This window comes from Kwoniella dejecticola, chromosome 11 (assembly GCF_000512565.2).
Source record: "Kwoniella dejecticola CBS 10117 chromosome 11, complete sequence".
NCBI classification, from domain to species: Eukaryota; Fungi; Basidiomycota; class Tremellomycetes; order Tremellales; family Cryptococcaceae; genus Kwoniella; species Kwoniella dejecticola.
The window spans coordinates 854,536-869,776 of NC_089311.1; the positions used below are offsets into that span (position 1 = coordinate 854,536).

The window sequence follows — 15,241 nt, forward strand, 5'->3', positions numbered from 1 at the left end:
AATCTTGCCGATCGTTCTTCTTCTTTGGAGTTCAATCGGAAAGTATCATAAATATGCAGTAAGGTGCAACCTGTACGGGCAGTGTATGGTAGTTAAACATTATAGCTTGGCATGATTAGCCGATGAGCGATGCATAATCAGATTTGACGATTATCTCTACGACCAGTCGCCTCCTCCATCGCCACCTCCGAACCATCCGCTATCATCGCTTGACTGCTGAGACCAAGGGTCCTGCATGACTTCGTCATCGCCCCACCCCGGTTCCTCCTCATACCCTTCCATACCTTCATCGCTTGGTGGGTATCGTTCTGGGTTCGAGTCACTTTGTTGAGCTTGCGAAGCTTGTCTTCCATATATCTGCTCGTCTTCCGTCATTCCTGCTCCTGCCGCTCCAGCTGCGGCACCAGCTGCAGAGCCATCGGGCGCTTGCACATCGGATGGGCGACCTTGCCCTTGCGCTTCCATGCCGCCGTCTCCGCCTCCCCAGAAGATGAACGGGAACCCCATACCTCTGTTGAGACTATCAGCGCACACAATCCAGCCCAAAAGGAGGAAAAAATACTTACCCGCTGCCGGAATGTCGAGAGAAGTAATCGAAATCGACTATAGGAACGTAAACGCGTAAGTCTGCAAGTATATCCCGCACACACAGCATAAAGGAGGGGCGAAGAACGCGAGGAGGACAGGCAAGTGAGCTTCACTCACTGGAGACAGCTGTAGCGAGAGTCTACGAAATGCAGAGGTTAATCAGCATTAGATGTAATGGGTCATAACGGAGCAAGCTCACCATCGCTCTCTGATCCAAGCTCAAGCCTCCTTCTTTGCCCTCCGGTAATATCAACGTTTGACCTTGTACATTGATGTTCGAGCCAGGAGGAAGCTCAAGCTCCGTTCCGGCAGCATCGAAACGAATGACATATTGCCCTGCAAGTGTAGCGTCAGCAATGGGCACCTGACTGTGCATGAGGAGACTTACCAGTATCCGTGAACAACTCTCTACCCAAACCTCTGAAATTCCTATTTATCGAGGCTACCAAGCGATCATCACGATCTTTCAGCCAGAAATCCCACGCCAAGAACCCGCTGTCGACTTTGGCGAATTGTCTAAACGTCTCATCCTCAGCTAATTCTCCTCGTTTCTGGAAGAGGTTGTATCTCCTTCGCCATGGGTGCCATTGCTGCTGAGCTTCTCCGACTAATTTCCCCTCAGAGCCTTCTTGAGCATGAACGAATATCCTAGAATTGATAAATGCAAACGGCCTTCGGATCCACAAGACAGGTTTCCCGGTGGAGTCCATGATGACTGCTCGGAAAGGTCGATGAGTCCTCAGAGCTTGTCGTGATATTGTGGACAAGATCGTTTGTTCTTCTTCAGCCAAGAATCCGACAAGTTGTCCATCAGGCGAAAGGATAGCATATCTGTTTGCCTGTTCGAACCCCATAAACACATTCAACATCTCCAGCTGTCTCACAATGACCAGACTCTCGTGCGCTAAAATATCTCTCGCCGCGTGGTTGTCCCCGAGAACGCTTTGAGGATCCGGCGGAATGTATACGGGTCGAGAGGGTATTGGGGGATGTAGGGAAGACGGGTCATACTGATCGAAGTCCGGCTGAGGATAGGGGCTAGATTGCTGAGGAGATTGAGATGAATCGAAAGGTTGTGAAGGCTGTATGGGTCTTCGTCGTGGTCGTATGTGACCTCTGGGCACTACGCAAAACGCAGAAGTCAGCTCGAGATACGGATGGTCAATTTGGTCTAGCTCACATCGGTCATACTGCCGCAGTAGAGGATGGGCTGTAGATATGCTTCGGTACCTAGGCGCAAGTATCTGGCGGCTTGGTCCAGCCAGAGTAGACTGCAAAACTGATCGGCGCAACATGTCGCACACTCGCTCGTAAGGCTTGGTCTGTTGAGAATGATGTTCGAGGAAACAGACAAGCTTATAGGTGCAGCATTGTCTCACATTTTCTGGAAGGTTGCTTTTGCCGAAACGATGACGTTTTGGACCGGATCCTCTTAGTGGCAAAAACGATCAGAGTGGAGGTAGTCCGAAAGCACAATTCAACATATTCCCTAGTTAGTTCGCACCGGATGGGCTGCCTCATTAAGCCCGAGCTATCAGTGGTGCGATGGATGCATGCAATGATGTCTATGCGGTAATATACAATACAAATTGACCTATTGACCAGCTCGCTTCCTCCGCGCAGCAGCTACTCTTCTTTGCTTCTCGGCTTCTCGCGGACTCAAAGGTCTCCCTGATGACGAGTGCGCGGTCGTCTCTGCAGGTGCGGAAGGTGATGCCGTCGCAGCGGCAGGCGTACTCTCCCGGATCCGCTCGACAGGTTTGACAGGAGCGTGCATCCTGTTCTTAGAAAGCAAAGCTTGTTCCCGCGCAAGCTCAACTTGTCTTTCTTCTGACATTATCGAGGCTTTTTGGTAATTTCCCTCGACAAAATCCTTGGCCGCCTTGATAGTATCTAGCCAATTAGGGTTTTTGAACTCTTTTTGTCCTGGTGGAGGGGGCACCACAGGCGGCGTAGGGATGCCCAGAAGGGTTTTGACGACCTGTTGACGGAGAATGACTGATTGAAGAAGGGTGAAACCTGTCGAGAAAGTCCAGTAGAATAAGATGGCGGCTGGGAAGTACGAGACAATGGGTAAGGATGCAAAGGTTGTCATCTGGATGAAGTTCTTGATGTGGGCTGTCCTTTCGGGAGATTGAGATTTTTGAGCTGCGCCCATACCATCCGCCCCGTACTTGAAGACCAGATTCGTGAAGAGTAACGAGGTAAGGGGGAGGATGTAGTATGGATCCGCCATGGTCAGATCTGTCACCCATCCAATACCACCTTCTTTCAATTGCGGTAGCGGCAGATTTGCTAGACCTCGAACGATGTTGAAGAATGTCAAGAAAATGGGTAATTGTATAGCCGGTAATAAAAGAGCTCGCATCGGGTTGACATTGTGATCCTTCATCAATTGTCGCATGGCTTGACCAATAAGAGCCTGAGCATGGATATCATTCTTCTCCTTTGCTTCCTTCACCCGTTCCATGAGGCCTTGTATTTGTGGATTGACAGCAGCGAGTCGGACGTTGTGTTTCTGCGTCGATATCAGAATGGGGGACAAGGCGAGCCGGATGGCGACGGTGATCGAGGCGATGGTGGCCCACCTGTTCGACTCCGTGAGTATGAAGCAGATTGGAAGGCTAGATAGCTTAGACGCACCATGGTAAGCCCGTTGTGGTATGCAGACCGACGATGGCATCGGTGAACCACCCAGATATACTGAAAAATCCGTGTTCGTACCCCAGCAGCTTCATATCCGACACTTGCATAGCAGCATGTACTGCTTCGGGCGAATTCAAGACTTCTTCTAAGGGTTTTCCCGAATTCAAGATCAAATCTGCCAGGGTAGGAGTCACCCCATCGGCAGGCGGCTGAGGTAGCAAGGATGAATCGGCTGGAAATTCGGGAAGAGATGATGACGAGGCGATGGGTTCAGTAGGACTGTTTGATGATGATGATAAATCGGTATGCGAATCAATAAGTATTGGATCGGGTGTATTTGTTTGGGTGACGGCCGATGCGGAGGAAGATGTGATAGTCTCGTCCAATGGGGCTGCCGGCGGTGTAGCTGGACGCCACGGTGTCCAGGATATATTTCGCGATTGAACAGCTAAGGAAGACGCTGGACTCGTATACGCCAAAGCCGGACGCTTCCCGAGAGCTGCGGCAGATGGCTGAGAAATAGTCAACGTGTGGACGAGAGAGAGAGTTTCAGCGAATACTCACTCGAAGCGATGCATATGAGAGCTGTCGAACGGCTGAAAGATGAGATGATGTCGCTGTATGCGGTCGAGTGACCCCGCGGAGGGCGTTTCTAGACAGCATGCCCTATGTTATGCAGTTCCAGCCGTAGCGCAGGCGGATGGTTTTTCTTACTTGACAATTTAACTTTGTAGCTGAGCGAAATAGTGCATGCAGTCAATGTGGAAGCGAAATTTCAAGATTCTTGGACGTATATCTTTCAGAAAAACAGGAACTGGGGAGTGGAGGATGATGAACGATGAATGATTATGAGGATGCCACTGAGGGGTAAACTCCGGATAATTCCGACACCCAGTCCATAACTGCATAACGTCGTTTATTTCATTGGTCTATTGGTCTAATCGCGGCGGCGAGGGCCTACTACTATACTCGTACAGATTCAACTACTAGCTATAACAAATCGATCGATATCTTTCCGCATCAACTCGAGCATTCATCTGTATCATACAAGACGTACAAGACCGTAAACAAAATGGCTGCCACTCTCTTGCCAGGCTTGCGAACCGGTAAGTATCCCAGTCTGTAGGGCATCTCAACTCAGTGGCTGATCGCTCCTTCTAGGTGTTCTCGCCAAAGCTTCATCTTCAACCCTTCGACCAGCATTAGCGATCGGTCAGTGTTTGCGTAGGTGTTCGCGCTGCGAGGGGTGAATGACTGATGGTTTGCCACATATAGCTCGTCCGATCTCGAACACTGCTATTGCTCTCCGACCCAACACCCCTACTTCCTCGATCAACACCGCCGATTCATCCCCATCCACGACAACACCTGCAACCGCCACAGCACAAAGAGGAAGCAATCAATTGAGTTTAGAGACCCCCAGAAATGGTGCCGGTTAGTCACAGTTTCCTTCATCCATCGGCCCTCGCACTCTAGGCCATGTAGAAGAGATTGGTATGGTCTTTGATCACGCTGAAATCACCGCTTATGAACTTGTCCTTGCAGAATATGTCTTATCGACTTTGGACAAAGTCGTCAACTGGGCTAGACAAGGATCGATGTGGCCGATGACGTTCGGTCTTGCCTGTTGTGCTGTGGAAATGATGTATGTCTCTGGAATTCGTCCTTTCAGACCTTTTCACTGACGCTCAATCACAGGCACATGGCTGCTGCTCGATATGATCAAGATCGTTTGGGTGTGGTGTTCAGAGCATCACCTCGTCAAAGTGATATCATGATCGTCGCCGGTACCTTGACCAACAAGATGGCACCAGCATTGAGAAAGGGTGAGCCGCGAACATCGGGATCATCAGAAATCGCTTTTCATGCTAACATCGCCGCCGCAGTTTACGACCAAATGCCCGAACCCCGATGGGTTATCTCGATGGGCTCATGTGCCAACGGTGGTGGTTACTACCACTATTCGTATTCTGTCGTGCGAGGCTGTGATCGAATTGTGCCAGTAGACATTTACGTGCCGGGATGGTAAGTGTATCGCTGCCTAATACGATGGGTCCGCCAATGTCTGACATGTTATTCCAGCCCGCCAACAGCCGAAGCTCTTCTGTATGGTATGCTTCAATTGCAACGAAAAATGCGAAGAAACAGACAGGGTGTACGATGGTACCGAAAGTAGAGATGGGTGGGGCTGCGGGTGCGAGAGGTTGCCGCTGTGATGAGTATGACATGAGGATTCAGACGAGCTTTAATTTTTTCCCTCTCTCTGTACGCGCGCACAGGACGAGGAATGTATCATGCATCATTGCTAGGCTTTTCTCAGCATTGCGCGTATATTGTCTCCTGCATGAAGACCGGTTGAGCTGCCATGAGCATGATCATGTGGTTGATTACGTTTCGCAGTGTTAGATATTTGAGCCCATGTAGTAGTAGATATGTCGCGTGCCTGGATCCGAGGGGACAACTGAACATTCGAACATTCAACATTTTGTGAATTTGTTTTCCTTCTTCACCTTCTATTTCTCCACTTTGCCATTCCCTTATTTCGCTTCTCGTTCAGTCACGATCGTTCCTGCGTTGTTCGTCCGCTCACATATATCAGCTATCCAAGATACCCAATATCAGGATCGCTGTCATCAAGCTTGCGAACAATCTCACTCAAAACCGCCAAAATGGCGTCCTCTCAATCTCCCCACCTCACTAACATTCCTGAAGCCGTACGAATCGCCGCCGGAGCAGGGCCTGCTGCAGATCCTGAGATAAAGCAACAAGCGATAGATTATCTCAACAAGGTCAAGGAACTTTGTCAAGAAACTTGGCAAGTGAGTCATCGGGTTCCAGAATCTCTGCCCTCATCCCTTCAAACGGCTCGTGTGACTTAGTCTGATTGCTACATCAGCTAACAACGAGGTGCACAGGATTGTCTGGCACTCTATCTCCAAGGAAGCGGTGCTCCAGGACCTTCCACACCCGGTAAAGATGGTAAAGAGAAGCTGAGCAATGACTTGAGGATGTTCTGTCAGCAGGTGGTGGATACAACTCTTACGCAAAAGTGAGTCAACCCAAAATGATCGAGCGCTGATCATTGTTAGGGGTAGTGAGATGTCGGCAGAATCACAGAAAGCTATGTACACCGCGGTGATCGACTTCGTCCAAACGGAATATGTACAAGGTCCTTGCGAAGGCGGTCAGGCTTGTGAGTGAACAGAAAAAAGCGGAACAGGCCAAAGCTCACTTCAGCTCAGTCCTTCGAAATAAGCTCGCTTTCACGATTGCACACCTCTTTCTCAACGTCTATCCCAATACCATACCGAATTTCCTTCATCCCCTCTTCGCTCTTCTCACACCCTCGGCTTCCACCAGTCTCAGCCCCACATCCCTCACAATCCAAGTACTCACGGAAATAGCACAAGAAGTGCATGATACCACTCTTCGAAGCGCAAGGAAGTATTCTAAAGATCGGCAAGAGAGGGATGGTGTGGTCAGGGATGTGATCAGGTCTAGCGGGGATGAGCGATTAGCAGTGGAAGGAATGTTGGGATTAATAGAAAAAGGCTTGGAGCAAGGCGACGATGCCCAGTGGCTGAAATTAGTGGAAGCAACCCTTAAGACTATGGTGACCTGGACTCGTGAGTTTCGACTGGTAGTGTCAGAGCTCTCACTGATTACTTCACACAGCCTGGGTCGATCTCGGAGTCAGCTTGAGCCCGAAATCTCTCTCTCTTTATCACAAAATTCTCCAATCTCGTCATATCACTCTCCGCACGGCTGCTGCCAATATTATACGGTCCTTTGCCGCGAAAGGTGTTCAGGATCCACAAGCAAGATTGGAGGTGTTGAAGGTATTGGACGTAGTAGCTCTCGTCGATCCATTGGAGGCGGAAACGAGGGGCGTCAAGGACAACGAGGAAGTAACAGCTTTCCGTACTGCCATAGGCGGCATTCTGGCCGCTTTCGGAACAGAGCTCGTCGCCTTTACAGAAAATGTGAGTTCAAACAATACACAACCCTTGCTAATCTATATTATAGATGGATATACCGGAACCTCTGCGAAACGAGGCTGAAGCCATGATGACGAATTCACTGCCCTTGCTGCTTCGGTTCCTGAGCGATCGTCAGTACGAAGTGCCCATAGCCGTGGCGCCTTTTGCGTCCGACATACTTCGAGTGGTGAGTCGCATTCATCTCCACCATCGAAATCGGAAAGCTGACAATGTCTACAGTACAAACGAATCCACAAAGCACCAGCCATGCCGCCACCCACGAAAGGGCAACCTCATCCTCCTCCACCTGCTCCCGCAACCCCTCTCACACCTCAACGCCGAGAATTTTTGGCGTCCATGCTGGATATCCTCATCAGACAGCTGGCCTGGCCGGAGGACGCTGAGTGGGAAGCACCCGGCAGCGAGGAAGACCCTGATGACGCGCTGGCTTCATTTTTGCATTTCCGAACTGTAAGTCTTGGCCAAGTCAAACATCTGCTCATGTGTTTTAGTACTGCCGATCGTACATCGAATCGATCGCACAAATAGATAAAAGTCTACACACCGAGGTTGTTGCTAGGATTGTCGTAGCTACGTTGGATGCGTACCAATCGGGAGGCGAGGCTGCGGTACCTTGGCAGCAAGCAGAGTTGGCTCTACACCTTATATACACCTTTGGGGAGTTGTCGAAAAGTGAGTCAATGCCATTCTTGGACAGCGCTGACGCTCAAACAGGTAACACACGGGCCGGTTTCTACAACCTTCCGCCTGAAGTGGCTACAAAGGCTGCGAGGGACAAAGTTTACAGAACTACAATCAATCAAAGCGGTCGTTCGACACCCACCAGCGAGATGGGCGACGCGGACTCCATCTACAACAGTGTCAGGGACAGCTTTGATTACGATCAATACCCTCTCTCACCGCTTGGGGAATTGCTCCAACGCTGCATGTCTTCCGGTATCTCCATCTACCCTCATTCTAGTGTGACTTTACAGTACTTCGAGATTGCCGTCCGATATGTGGAGTTTTGGAAGTACAAGCCGGATACGGTCTCGCCGATGTTTGAGGCCATAGTATCCAATCGAGGAGTGCATCATCCTGACGAAGGTGTCCGTCGCCGATGCTTTTACCTCTTCCAGAAGCTGTGCAAGGACTGTAGATGCCCTTCTGTCAGTGAAATGGTGGAACCTATACTTGGCAGCATTAAGGTGAGTTGGACGTCTGTTTGTGCACCGCTAACAGTTGCAGGATGTGCTTGTGATCAACGCCAACGTGCCCCAGCCGGACTCACCGGACGACAATCCTCTCATCAAGGCCACTACCGGAAAGACCTATGCTGTCGATCAATTATACTTGTTCGAAGCCGCAGGATACCTTATCTATCTCACGAAGTCGGACACAAGCAAGCATATTACCTTATTGGAAGCTATCGCTGGTCCATTGATGAGCGGAATGGCAACTGGAGTGGAACGCTACCGTTCAGACTCGACCGATCTCCAAGCTGTATTACAGGTCCATCACCATTTGATGGCTCTTGGTCACTTTGCGAAGGGCTTCCCGACGGTATCCGACAGTCAAGTGGAGACTTTACCATACACACCGCCATTCAAGCAGATGACCGAAGCATTGTTGCAAGCCCTGGACGCTGTGAAGTCGGAAAGAGTCGTGCGAGATGCAGTGAGTCGCTCTTGCCGTGACGAAAAGCGTTCAGCTGATCATTTCGCTTAGTCTCGTTTCGCCTTCGCCCAATTCGTCAATGCGATCGGAACAACCGTTGCGGAGTTGGTCCCTAGGTTTGTTTCTGTCGTAGTGACAGAATATGAGCCTTCCGAATTGGTGGATTTCATGCTTTTCCTCGGCCTGCTCATGCACCGTCTCAAGGTGAGAAGCTTTCTAGCGGTATGCGAAAAGTACGAGCGCTGACACAGCTTCTAGAAAAACACCTTTGAGACTATGGATATGCTTCTGCTCCCGCTTCTTTCGCGAATATTCGCCATACTGCAGCAACCGATCACTGGTACCGATGAAGCCCAAACGCATGCTCGACTCAAGGACGCATACCTTACCTTTTTCACCGCTCTCATGAATGCCAACCTTGATGGAGTGTTCATTACCGAGCGAAACAAGCCAGAATTCGAAAATCTCCTCACCACGCTCCTCAACCTGACGCAAGATTGCTCGGATCCAGGGTCTCAGCGTTTCGCATTTGGGTTCTTCGCTCGAAGTGTCATTGCTTGGGGGACTTCACCCGAAGCAGCGGCTCAGCCTTCTGTGTTCGCCGAAAGTGCCATGTCGAACCTCAGCAAAGCCGTTGCGAATGGAAACGCGACTGCGACCAATCAACATGCGATCGCCAAGGAGGATCGAGCGAAGCAGGCTTTGCCCGGATATGAAAATTTCATCTATCAAAGGCTTTTACCTGCCTGTTTCGAAGTCCCAGCGCAGAAGGAGTTTAAGATAAGAAGCAGTACACTGGTGAGTTCGTGATGTCGGAATTTGGAATGACGCTAACATAAAGCTAGACGCTCCACGAGATGGCGACTCTTGTGCGAAGTACTGCTCAAGCCAGAGGTCAAGAAGCTATCACGTTCATGACGGCTGATCTGCTTCCGCGCTTGGGATGCCCCGCCGATATCGCTGATCGATTCATCACCAGTCTCAAAACACAACAAGCCAAGGATTTCAGAAAGACGTTCGCCGAATTTGTCAAAGCTATGAGAGGATAGAGACGTACGGACAGACCAGTCAACAGTTAATGATAACGACACGAACCATATGTTTATAATTTGCATATACATCACAATTTTACATTTCCATTGCATGTTCGTCAGAATCTCTTCTTAAATTACACTAGCTAGAGAACTGACCATCATACGGCACGCCTACATGCATCATGAGATCAACATGTGAACCCCTCGATTCATGTCATTTTACTCACACTTATCCACCAATCGGTCCAGCACCACCGACTTCTTCCTTCTTGGGGTTCTCCCCAACCTTCTTGGTCTCCTTTATCTCCTGACCACTGACGTTCTCCTTGGCCGCGTCGCCCGCGCCCTTCTTTCCGCCAGCGTTACCGACTGAACCTTGGCCGACTTCGGGATCTGTAGTTCCTGTCTTTGAGCCGGGTCCCTTGCCTTGGCCTGCTGGCTGAGGATCAGGGGTAGACGATGGTAGCGGAGTATGGTTGTCGGCTTTCTCGTCTTGCGGATCACCGTAGCCTGCTGTGGTGCGTCGCAAAGCGGAAGAGTGGAGAGGTCGGGCCAGCGTGACGCGGGACACAGGTCGAAGTGATCCTAAAGCGATTCGTGGAGTCATTGTATGTGGTGCTGTATCGATGTCAGTGCGACGCAAGCAACTTCTGGCGTCGAAGCTCACAAGGGATGTTATCTTGGGACCAATAGATTTGATTCTTGAGGGGTGAAGACTAACTGTTCATTGATTGTGCTTGCCCATGTATATATACGTGACCAGAGGTCATTAGACCCAAAGTATGACGATATGGTGACGTTTGTACCAGATCGGCGATCGGGAAATTCATTTCTCCAAATCTCACCCTTTCCGCCGGGATCTTCGGCTAAATATGTTGCGATCAGGATCGCTGTAATCAGATAAAGCAAAGCTTTGGAGGTTGGATGGAAGATCCCTTCGTCTAGCTTCGCCCCAGAGCGTCGCTTACGACATCCCATAATGTGTTCCCAATCGCTCAGACGGGTCTTGACTCCCGCGACTGCTATCAAAAGGTCAGGGGCTGCCCAGTGGCCTGGGCTCTCCACCACTGGAAATGGTCTATCGCTTCCAAGACAAGGACGATCTGTGTATGGTTCACGATGGTCCTTGTCTACCAGCAGAGATCTTCACATCACGCCTTTACGGCAAGATGCTAACGATGCGGTTCAAGTGCCTGCACCGACGGATCTGCTGGAGCTCTACCGAGGCTTGGTTGCATCGGGCAGGCTGAAATGGGACGATGAACAAGTTCGAACAGTGATAAAGGTAAGAAAATTTCACATACTGGTGTAACAAGCCTGCTAAGCATTGAATAGCTTCGGAATCTACTATCGACGCTGGAAGATTACTCGCCCCCGATAGATCTGGTCGCAAGGCTGACGCCTTCGGCCCCATTCATAGCTCAGGATGTCAAGCGGAAATCGAGCTGGCTTAAGGGTAAAGAGAAGGCTGGGGAATATTTGGGCATTGAAGTCGATTCGGGACATGCTGAGAGGGAGCTGGTCAAGGTTTTGAGCGGAGAAGAAGAGCTGGCCAATCTGACCACGCCAAAGGGTATCTTACTTACGGGACCACCAGGTGAGTAGTGCAGTTCTGCTGACTGACTTCGCTGACAAGGGAATGAGAGATCAGGTACTGGAAAATCGTTGCTTCTGTCCCTCTTTTTCCAATTACTTCCACTACCCAAACGTCGGGTTCACTATCATGCTTTTACCCTTTCACTGTACAGACAAGTATTTCTGGAACTGGAAAGAAGGAAAAACACCCCGTCTCCAGTGGAGGAGATGTTGAGAAAAACGGAGAATATGGAATTGGCCGGCAAGAAAGGCTGGAGAGCAGTGTTTGCCAATGGTCGATGGGATGAAGAGGGCAACGAGAGGGTCTGGGCAAAAGAGGAGGGAATGGCGTTCATAAGTGAGTGCGTTCAGGTCAGTACCGAATCCAAGCTGATTCCTGTTTTAGTCGCAAGGGACATGATATTGGATTATCATGTGCTGTAGTAAGTGTTTTGAGCGATGTCCGCCGAAGTGCCGGCTGACGTCCTGCTTCCTAGCTTCGACGAGTTTCAGTTGGTCGATGCGTCTTCAGCAGCACTCATACGTGATGTGCTCTCTTGGTACTGGCGACTTGGCGGTGTTGTAGTCGCATGCTCGAACAGGGTACCCGAAGATCTGTATCATCATGGTGTTCAGCGAGACCGGATGATCGGGTTTTTAGACGCATTGAAGAGTCGATGCGAGGTAGTACAAGTCGACGGAGGGGTTGACTGGCGGAGACGTGCTGACGAGGATGCGGCCGACAAGTTTATGAGGTGGTACGGAGAAGGCGATCTTTCTTTCGAAGCGGCATGGAAGGATCTCGTTGACAACCTGGATGGTGTGTCCGCATGCTCAGGGTAGAAGGAATGCGAAGCTGAAATCAGGCGTTGACAGCCGGCCCTAAGCAAGTATCCGTATACGGAAGGCGAGTCGTCGTGCCTGCAGCGGCCGGGGACACATGCCGATTCACTTTCGCTGACTTGTGTGAAGAGGTACGTCCAAAACGCACTAGTCTATCGTTAACGACTTCCAGGCTCTCGGTCCAGCGGACTATCTTACACTCGCTTCAACGTATAAGACTTTCTTCATCGACGACGTCCCGGTACTCTACCTCAAACACAAGAATGAGGCTCGTCGACTGATAAATCTGATCGACGCTCTGTACGAGTCCAGATGCCAATTGCATATCCGTTCGTCTGCATCCTCATCCACACTCTTCTTTCCCGACGCATTGGAATTGAACGAGTCGGAGGTGGACGAAATGACGAACGAGAGAATCATGGCAGCCGAATCACTCTCTGAGACGGTCGCGGCACCATATCGACCGAACACCAGCTTATACAACACGGCTACTCCGTCGCAAAAGGCGAAAGAGAGACTTGAGGAAAAGCGTAATGCTACCGCATTCAGTGTGCTTGGTATTTGGACAGGGGAGGATGAGAAATTCGCATACGTAAGTCCGATTCGCTTTATCCACAATCACTTCTCGCTCACTAAAGACGTTCGCAGAAACGAGCTGTGTCCAGACTTGTTGAGATGACTACTTCACCCACCTACGCTAAGGAAGAATGGCTGCCATTGGATCTAGCTTCCAGGACATGGGAACGTTCGAAAAATCCCACGACAGCCCGCCGGGCGTATAGGCGATCCACCAGCGATCCGTCGGCAGACTCAACCAGGTTGAAGCTCGACGATTTCGCGACAGAAGCTGGGTATTCGAGACCAGGCAAGCTGGAGTCATCAGTCACAGAGAGGAAATCACCGCCAGTGATCAAGGAGCAGCATGTTTGGGGTGTAGTAGATGAGTGGGGCGAAAAAGCTGGAAAGTGGGGCAAAGGCACCAAGGCGTACAAAGACGATCTCCCCGAACGATCGAAATGAATGCTGGTGATTTATTGCATGCAGAGTATATATGTACAATTTTGACCTTCTACCGTTTGAGAGCACATTCCCATTCCTTCACCTTTCCTCCTGCAACCAGCACCAAGACCTCTATTTCCCGCTCATCTTCTCAAAGTCGTCACATACAGGGACCAGAACCTGTTGAAAGCTTTCTCGTTGTACCCACTCGTTCCAGAAGTCTCTTACTTTCGGGCCAAATTTGTAGCCACCAAGGTGCGGAGTGAGTGAGTCAATTCCAGAGGCGTTGGGGGAACCTCCAGCAATGCTCACGAGTCGCGTGAGCCAAGAAATGGCGTGCAGATCGGCGAGAGACTGTGACGAGGTTTAGTTCTGGGATAGATGGCAAGGAGTTGGACGACTTACAACCTGATCACCAAGAGCGAATGGGCCCTTAAATAAGCTCTCAAGCCTTGAGAAGGCATCTGGTAGCGATTCGGTCCAAGTCTTTCTGCAAACCTCGAAAAATTGCTCCTTCTTATCCTGACTCGCTTGCCCGTTGTACAATTCCCATATCTGCTCGTTCGACTTGAGTTTCTCCTCGAGGAATTTCACGGTTTTCTGCTCCCAGGTCAAAGATCCCTCTTTGGGAGCAACAGCGGAATCGGCAACCGCTTGTTTCGCTTCTCCCAGATAACTCTGGAGTGCTTGTCGTCTATAGTCAAGGGACTTGCCAGGCGGTCGGACAGCCTTCGCCTTCAACTCGGCTTCATCTCGAACCGCTAAGGCTACAAAATTTGGGTCAACAGTATATAGGTGAATGAGATTGATGATTTCGTCCGATAACCCTTTGCCTACATGAGTCAGCAGTTGCTCACGCTACTGCAGAGCTCACCTTCGATGGTTGCAGGGGCTAAAGTTGGAGCAGGCTTTCCGGAGTGATTGTGGCCGGTACTAGCGCTTCGTGCGTGGTCAAGGAAGTCGCAAATGGACTAGGTTGTCAGCAATGAACAACGGGGCCCGCACTCACGATCGTGTCCCTCAAAGATCTGTATCTGGTGTCCACGTCATTGCCAGTGGTCTCCAGGGTTGGCACAACGAGCGTAGGTATAGTGCCTAAGCCAGAGTCAGTGGAGGATCCGGCGCGCTAGGTCGTGCTTACCGTTGAGATTGATTCTGTACGGTTCAAGTGGCATAAGCTAGAAATCTAGAATGCAGTGACAGGCAGGACTCACTTCAGATACGATGGAGCAAAGTTCTGGGGCATCAATTAGTTCAATTCAGTCCGGATATTCTGCTCACTTCTCCTTTGGCTGTAAGTCACGAAGTGTTAGATACAGCTTTTCACCCTCGCCGCTGAATCGAGACTCACTGATATCCACGAGCTTGATGATGTATTCGTCGCTAGAGTATCCCTTCTCATACAGACATAGCTGAGGAACAGTTGACCAGACAGAGGTGGGCCAGCTTGAGGGGCTCTCAGGGTCAAAATCCGGTTTCATAGGAAAGAGCAAGATTGGACGCACGAGTATAGGATAGCCTTAGGCAGGTTTCCGTTTTCGGCTGGATCAGACATTGTGAAAGTCGTTACCTGTACCTTGACGTGAAGAATGACACAGTGAGCGGATGGTGTTGATTGGTCGAAATAATGCGTGTAATTGATATGTGATACAACCGTGAGTTGGCAAGAGGTCGGAAGAGAAGGGAGGACAAGTGAGTTGGGTGATGTCTGTGGGTGTGGGTTATTGCCCTTTTGTGGCCCCAGATCCATGTGCTCTTACGTCATGAGGTTACAGCGCTTCCAGAAGAAATCACGTGAGATGCTTTAATGCATTGAATTGAACATCCTCGGTCACCTCCGCGTCTCCGCATGGTCCCTTTGACTGAAATTTAAAAGTGCAAGATACTCTACTACTGATC

General features: G+C 50.3%; 7 protein-coding genes across 7 annotated transcripts; 3 read left to right on the forward strand and 4 right to left on the reverse strand.

Moving 5' to 3' along the window:
- Positions 1-156: 156 nt before the first annotated feature.
- I303_108443 (uncharacterized protein) lies at positions 157-1,883 on the reverse strand (the record flags this gene model as incomplete). The annotated part of the gene is made up of 6 exons (XM_018410505.1): positions 157-511; positions 567-603; positions 706-727; positions 788-924; positions 977-1,711; positions 1,769-1,883. 6 exons carry the CDS (start codon positions 1,881-1,883, stop codon positions 157-159), a joined length of 1,401 nt encoding a protein of 466 aa, XP_018260314.1.
- A 299-nt stretch (positions 1,884-2,182) lies between these two features.
- I303_108444 (uncharacterized protein) lies at positions 2,183-3,897 on the reverse strand (the record flags this gene model as incomplete). The annotated part of the gene is made up of 3 exons (XM_018410504.1): positions 2,183-3,176; positions 3,232-3,746; positions 3,799-3,897. 3 exons carry the CDS (start codon positions 3,895-3,897, stop codon positions 2,183-2,185), a joined length of 1,608 nt encoding a protein of 535 aa, XP_018260313.1.
- Positions 3,898-4,306: 409 nt separating this feature from the next.
- Positions 4,307-5,410, forward strand: I303_108445 (NADH dehydrogenase [ubiquinone] iron-sulfur protein 7, mitochondrial; the record flags this gene model as incomplete). The annotated part of the gene is made up of 7 exons (XM_018410503.1): positions 4,307-4,340; positions 4,396-4,446; positions 4,510-4,668; positions 4,780-4,879; positions 4,933-5,060; positions 5,121-5,259; positions 5,317-5,410. 7 exons carry the CDS (start codon positions 4,307-4,309, stop codon positions 5,408-5,410), a joined length of 705 nt encoding a protein of 234 aa, XP_018260312.1.
- A 493-nt stretch (positions 5,411-5,903) lies between these two features.
- On the forward strand, positions 5,904-9,940 carry I303_108446 (uncharacterized protein; the record flags this gene model as incomplete). Its single annotated transcript, XM_065969834.1, has 13 exons — positions 5,904-6,053; positions 6,150-6,283; positions 6,330-6,427; positions 6,477-6,860; positions 6,910-7,217; positions 7,261-7,401; positions 7,455-7,685; positions 7,856-7,907; positions 7,950-8,422; positions 8,496-8,891; positions 8,943-9,095; positions 9,150-9,689; positions 9,737-9,940. 13 exons carry the CDS (start codon positions 5,904-5,906, stop codon positions 9,938-9,940), a joined length of 3,264 nt encoding a protein of 1,087 aa, XP_065825906.1.
- A 214-nt stretch (positions 9,941-10,154) lies between these two features.
- On the reverse strand, positions 10,155-10,532 carry I303_108447 (uncharacterized protein; the record flags this gene model as incomplete). Its single annotated transcript, XM_018410501.1, has 1 exon — positions 10,155-10,532. One exon carries the CDS (start codon positions 10,530-10,532, stop codon positions 10,155-10,157), a length of 378 nt encoding a protein of 125 aa, XP_018260310.1.
- A 372-nt stretch (positions 10,533-10,904) lies between these two features.
- On the forward strand, positions 10,905-13,363 carry I303_108448 (uncharacterized protein; the record flags this gene model as incomplete). Its single annotated transcript, XM_065969835.1, has 8 exons — positions 10,905-11,210; positions 11,261-11,522; positions 11,577-11,858; positions 11,907-11,943; positions 11,998-12,320; positions 12,377-12,474; positions 12,561-12,935; positions 12,992-13,363. 8 exons carry the CDS (start codon positions 10,905-10,907, stop codon positions 13,361-13,363), a joined length of 2,055 nt encoding a protein of 684 aa, XP_065825907.1.
- A 111-nt stretch (positions 13,364-13,474) lies between these two features.
- Positions 13,475-14,897, reverse strand: I303_108449 (uncharacterized protein; the record flags this gene model as incomplete). The annotated part of the gene is made up of 6 exons (XM_065969836.1): positions 13,475-13,696; positions 13,748-14,109; positions 14,217-14,250; positions 14,352-14,437; positions 14,694-14,788; positions 14,848-14,897. The coding sequence occupies 6 exons, from the start codon at positions 14,895-14,897 to the stop codon at positions 13,475-13,477; spliced, it is 849 nt and encodes a 282-aa protein (XP_065825908.1).
- Between the last annotated feature and the right edge of the window lie 344 nt (positions 14,898-15,241).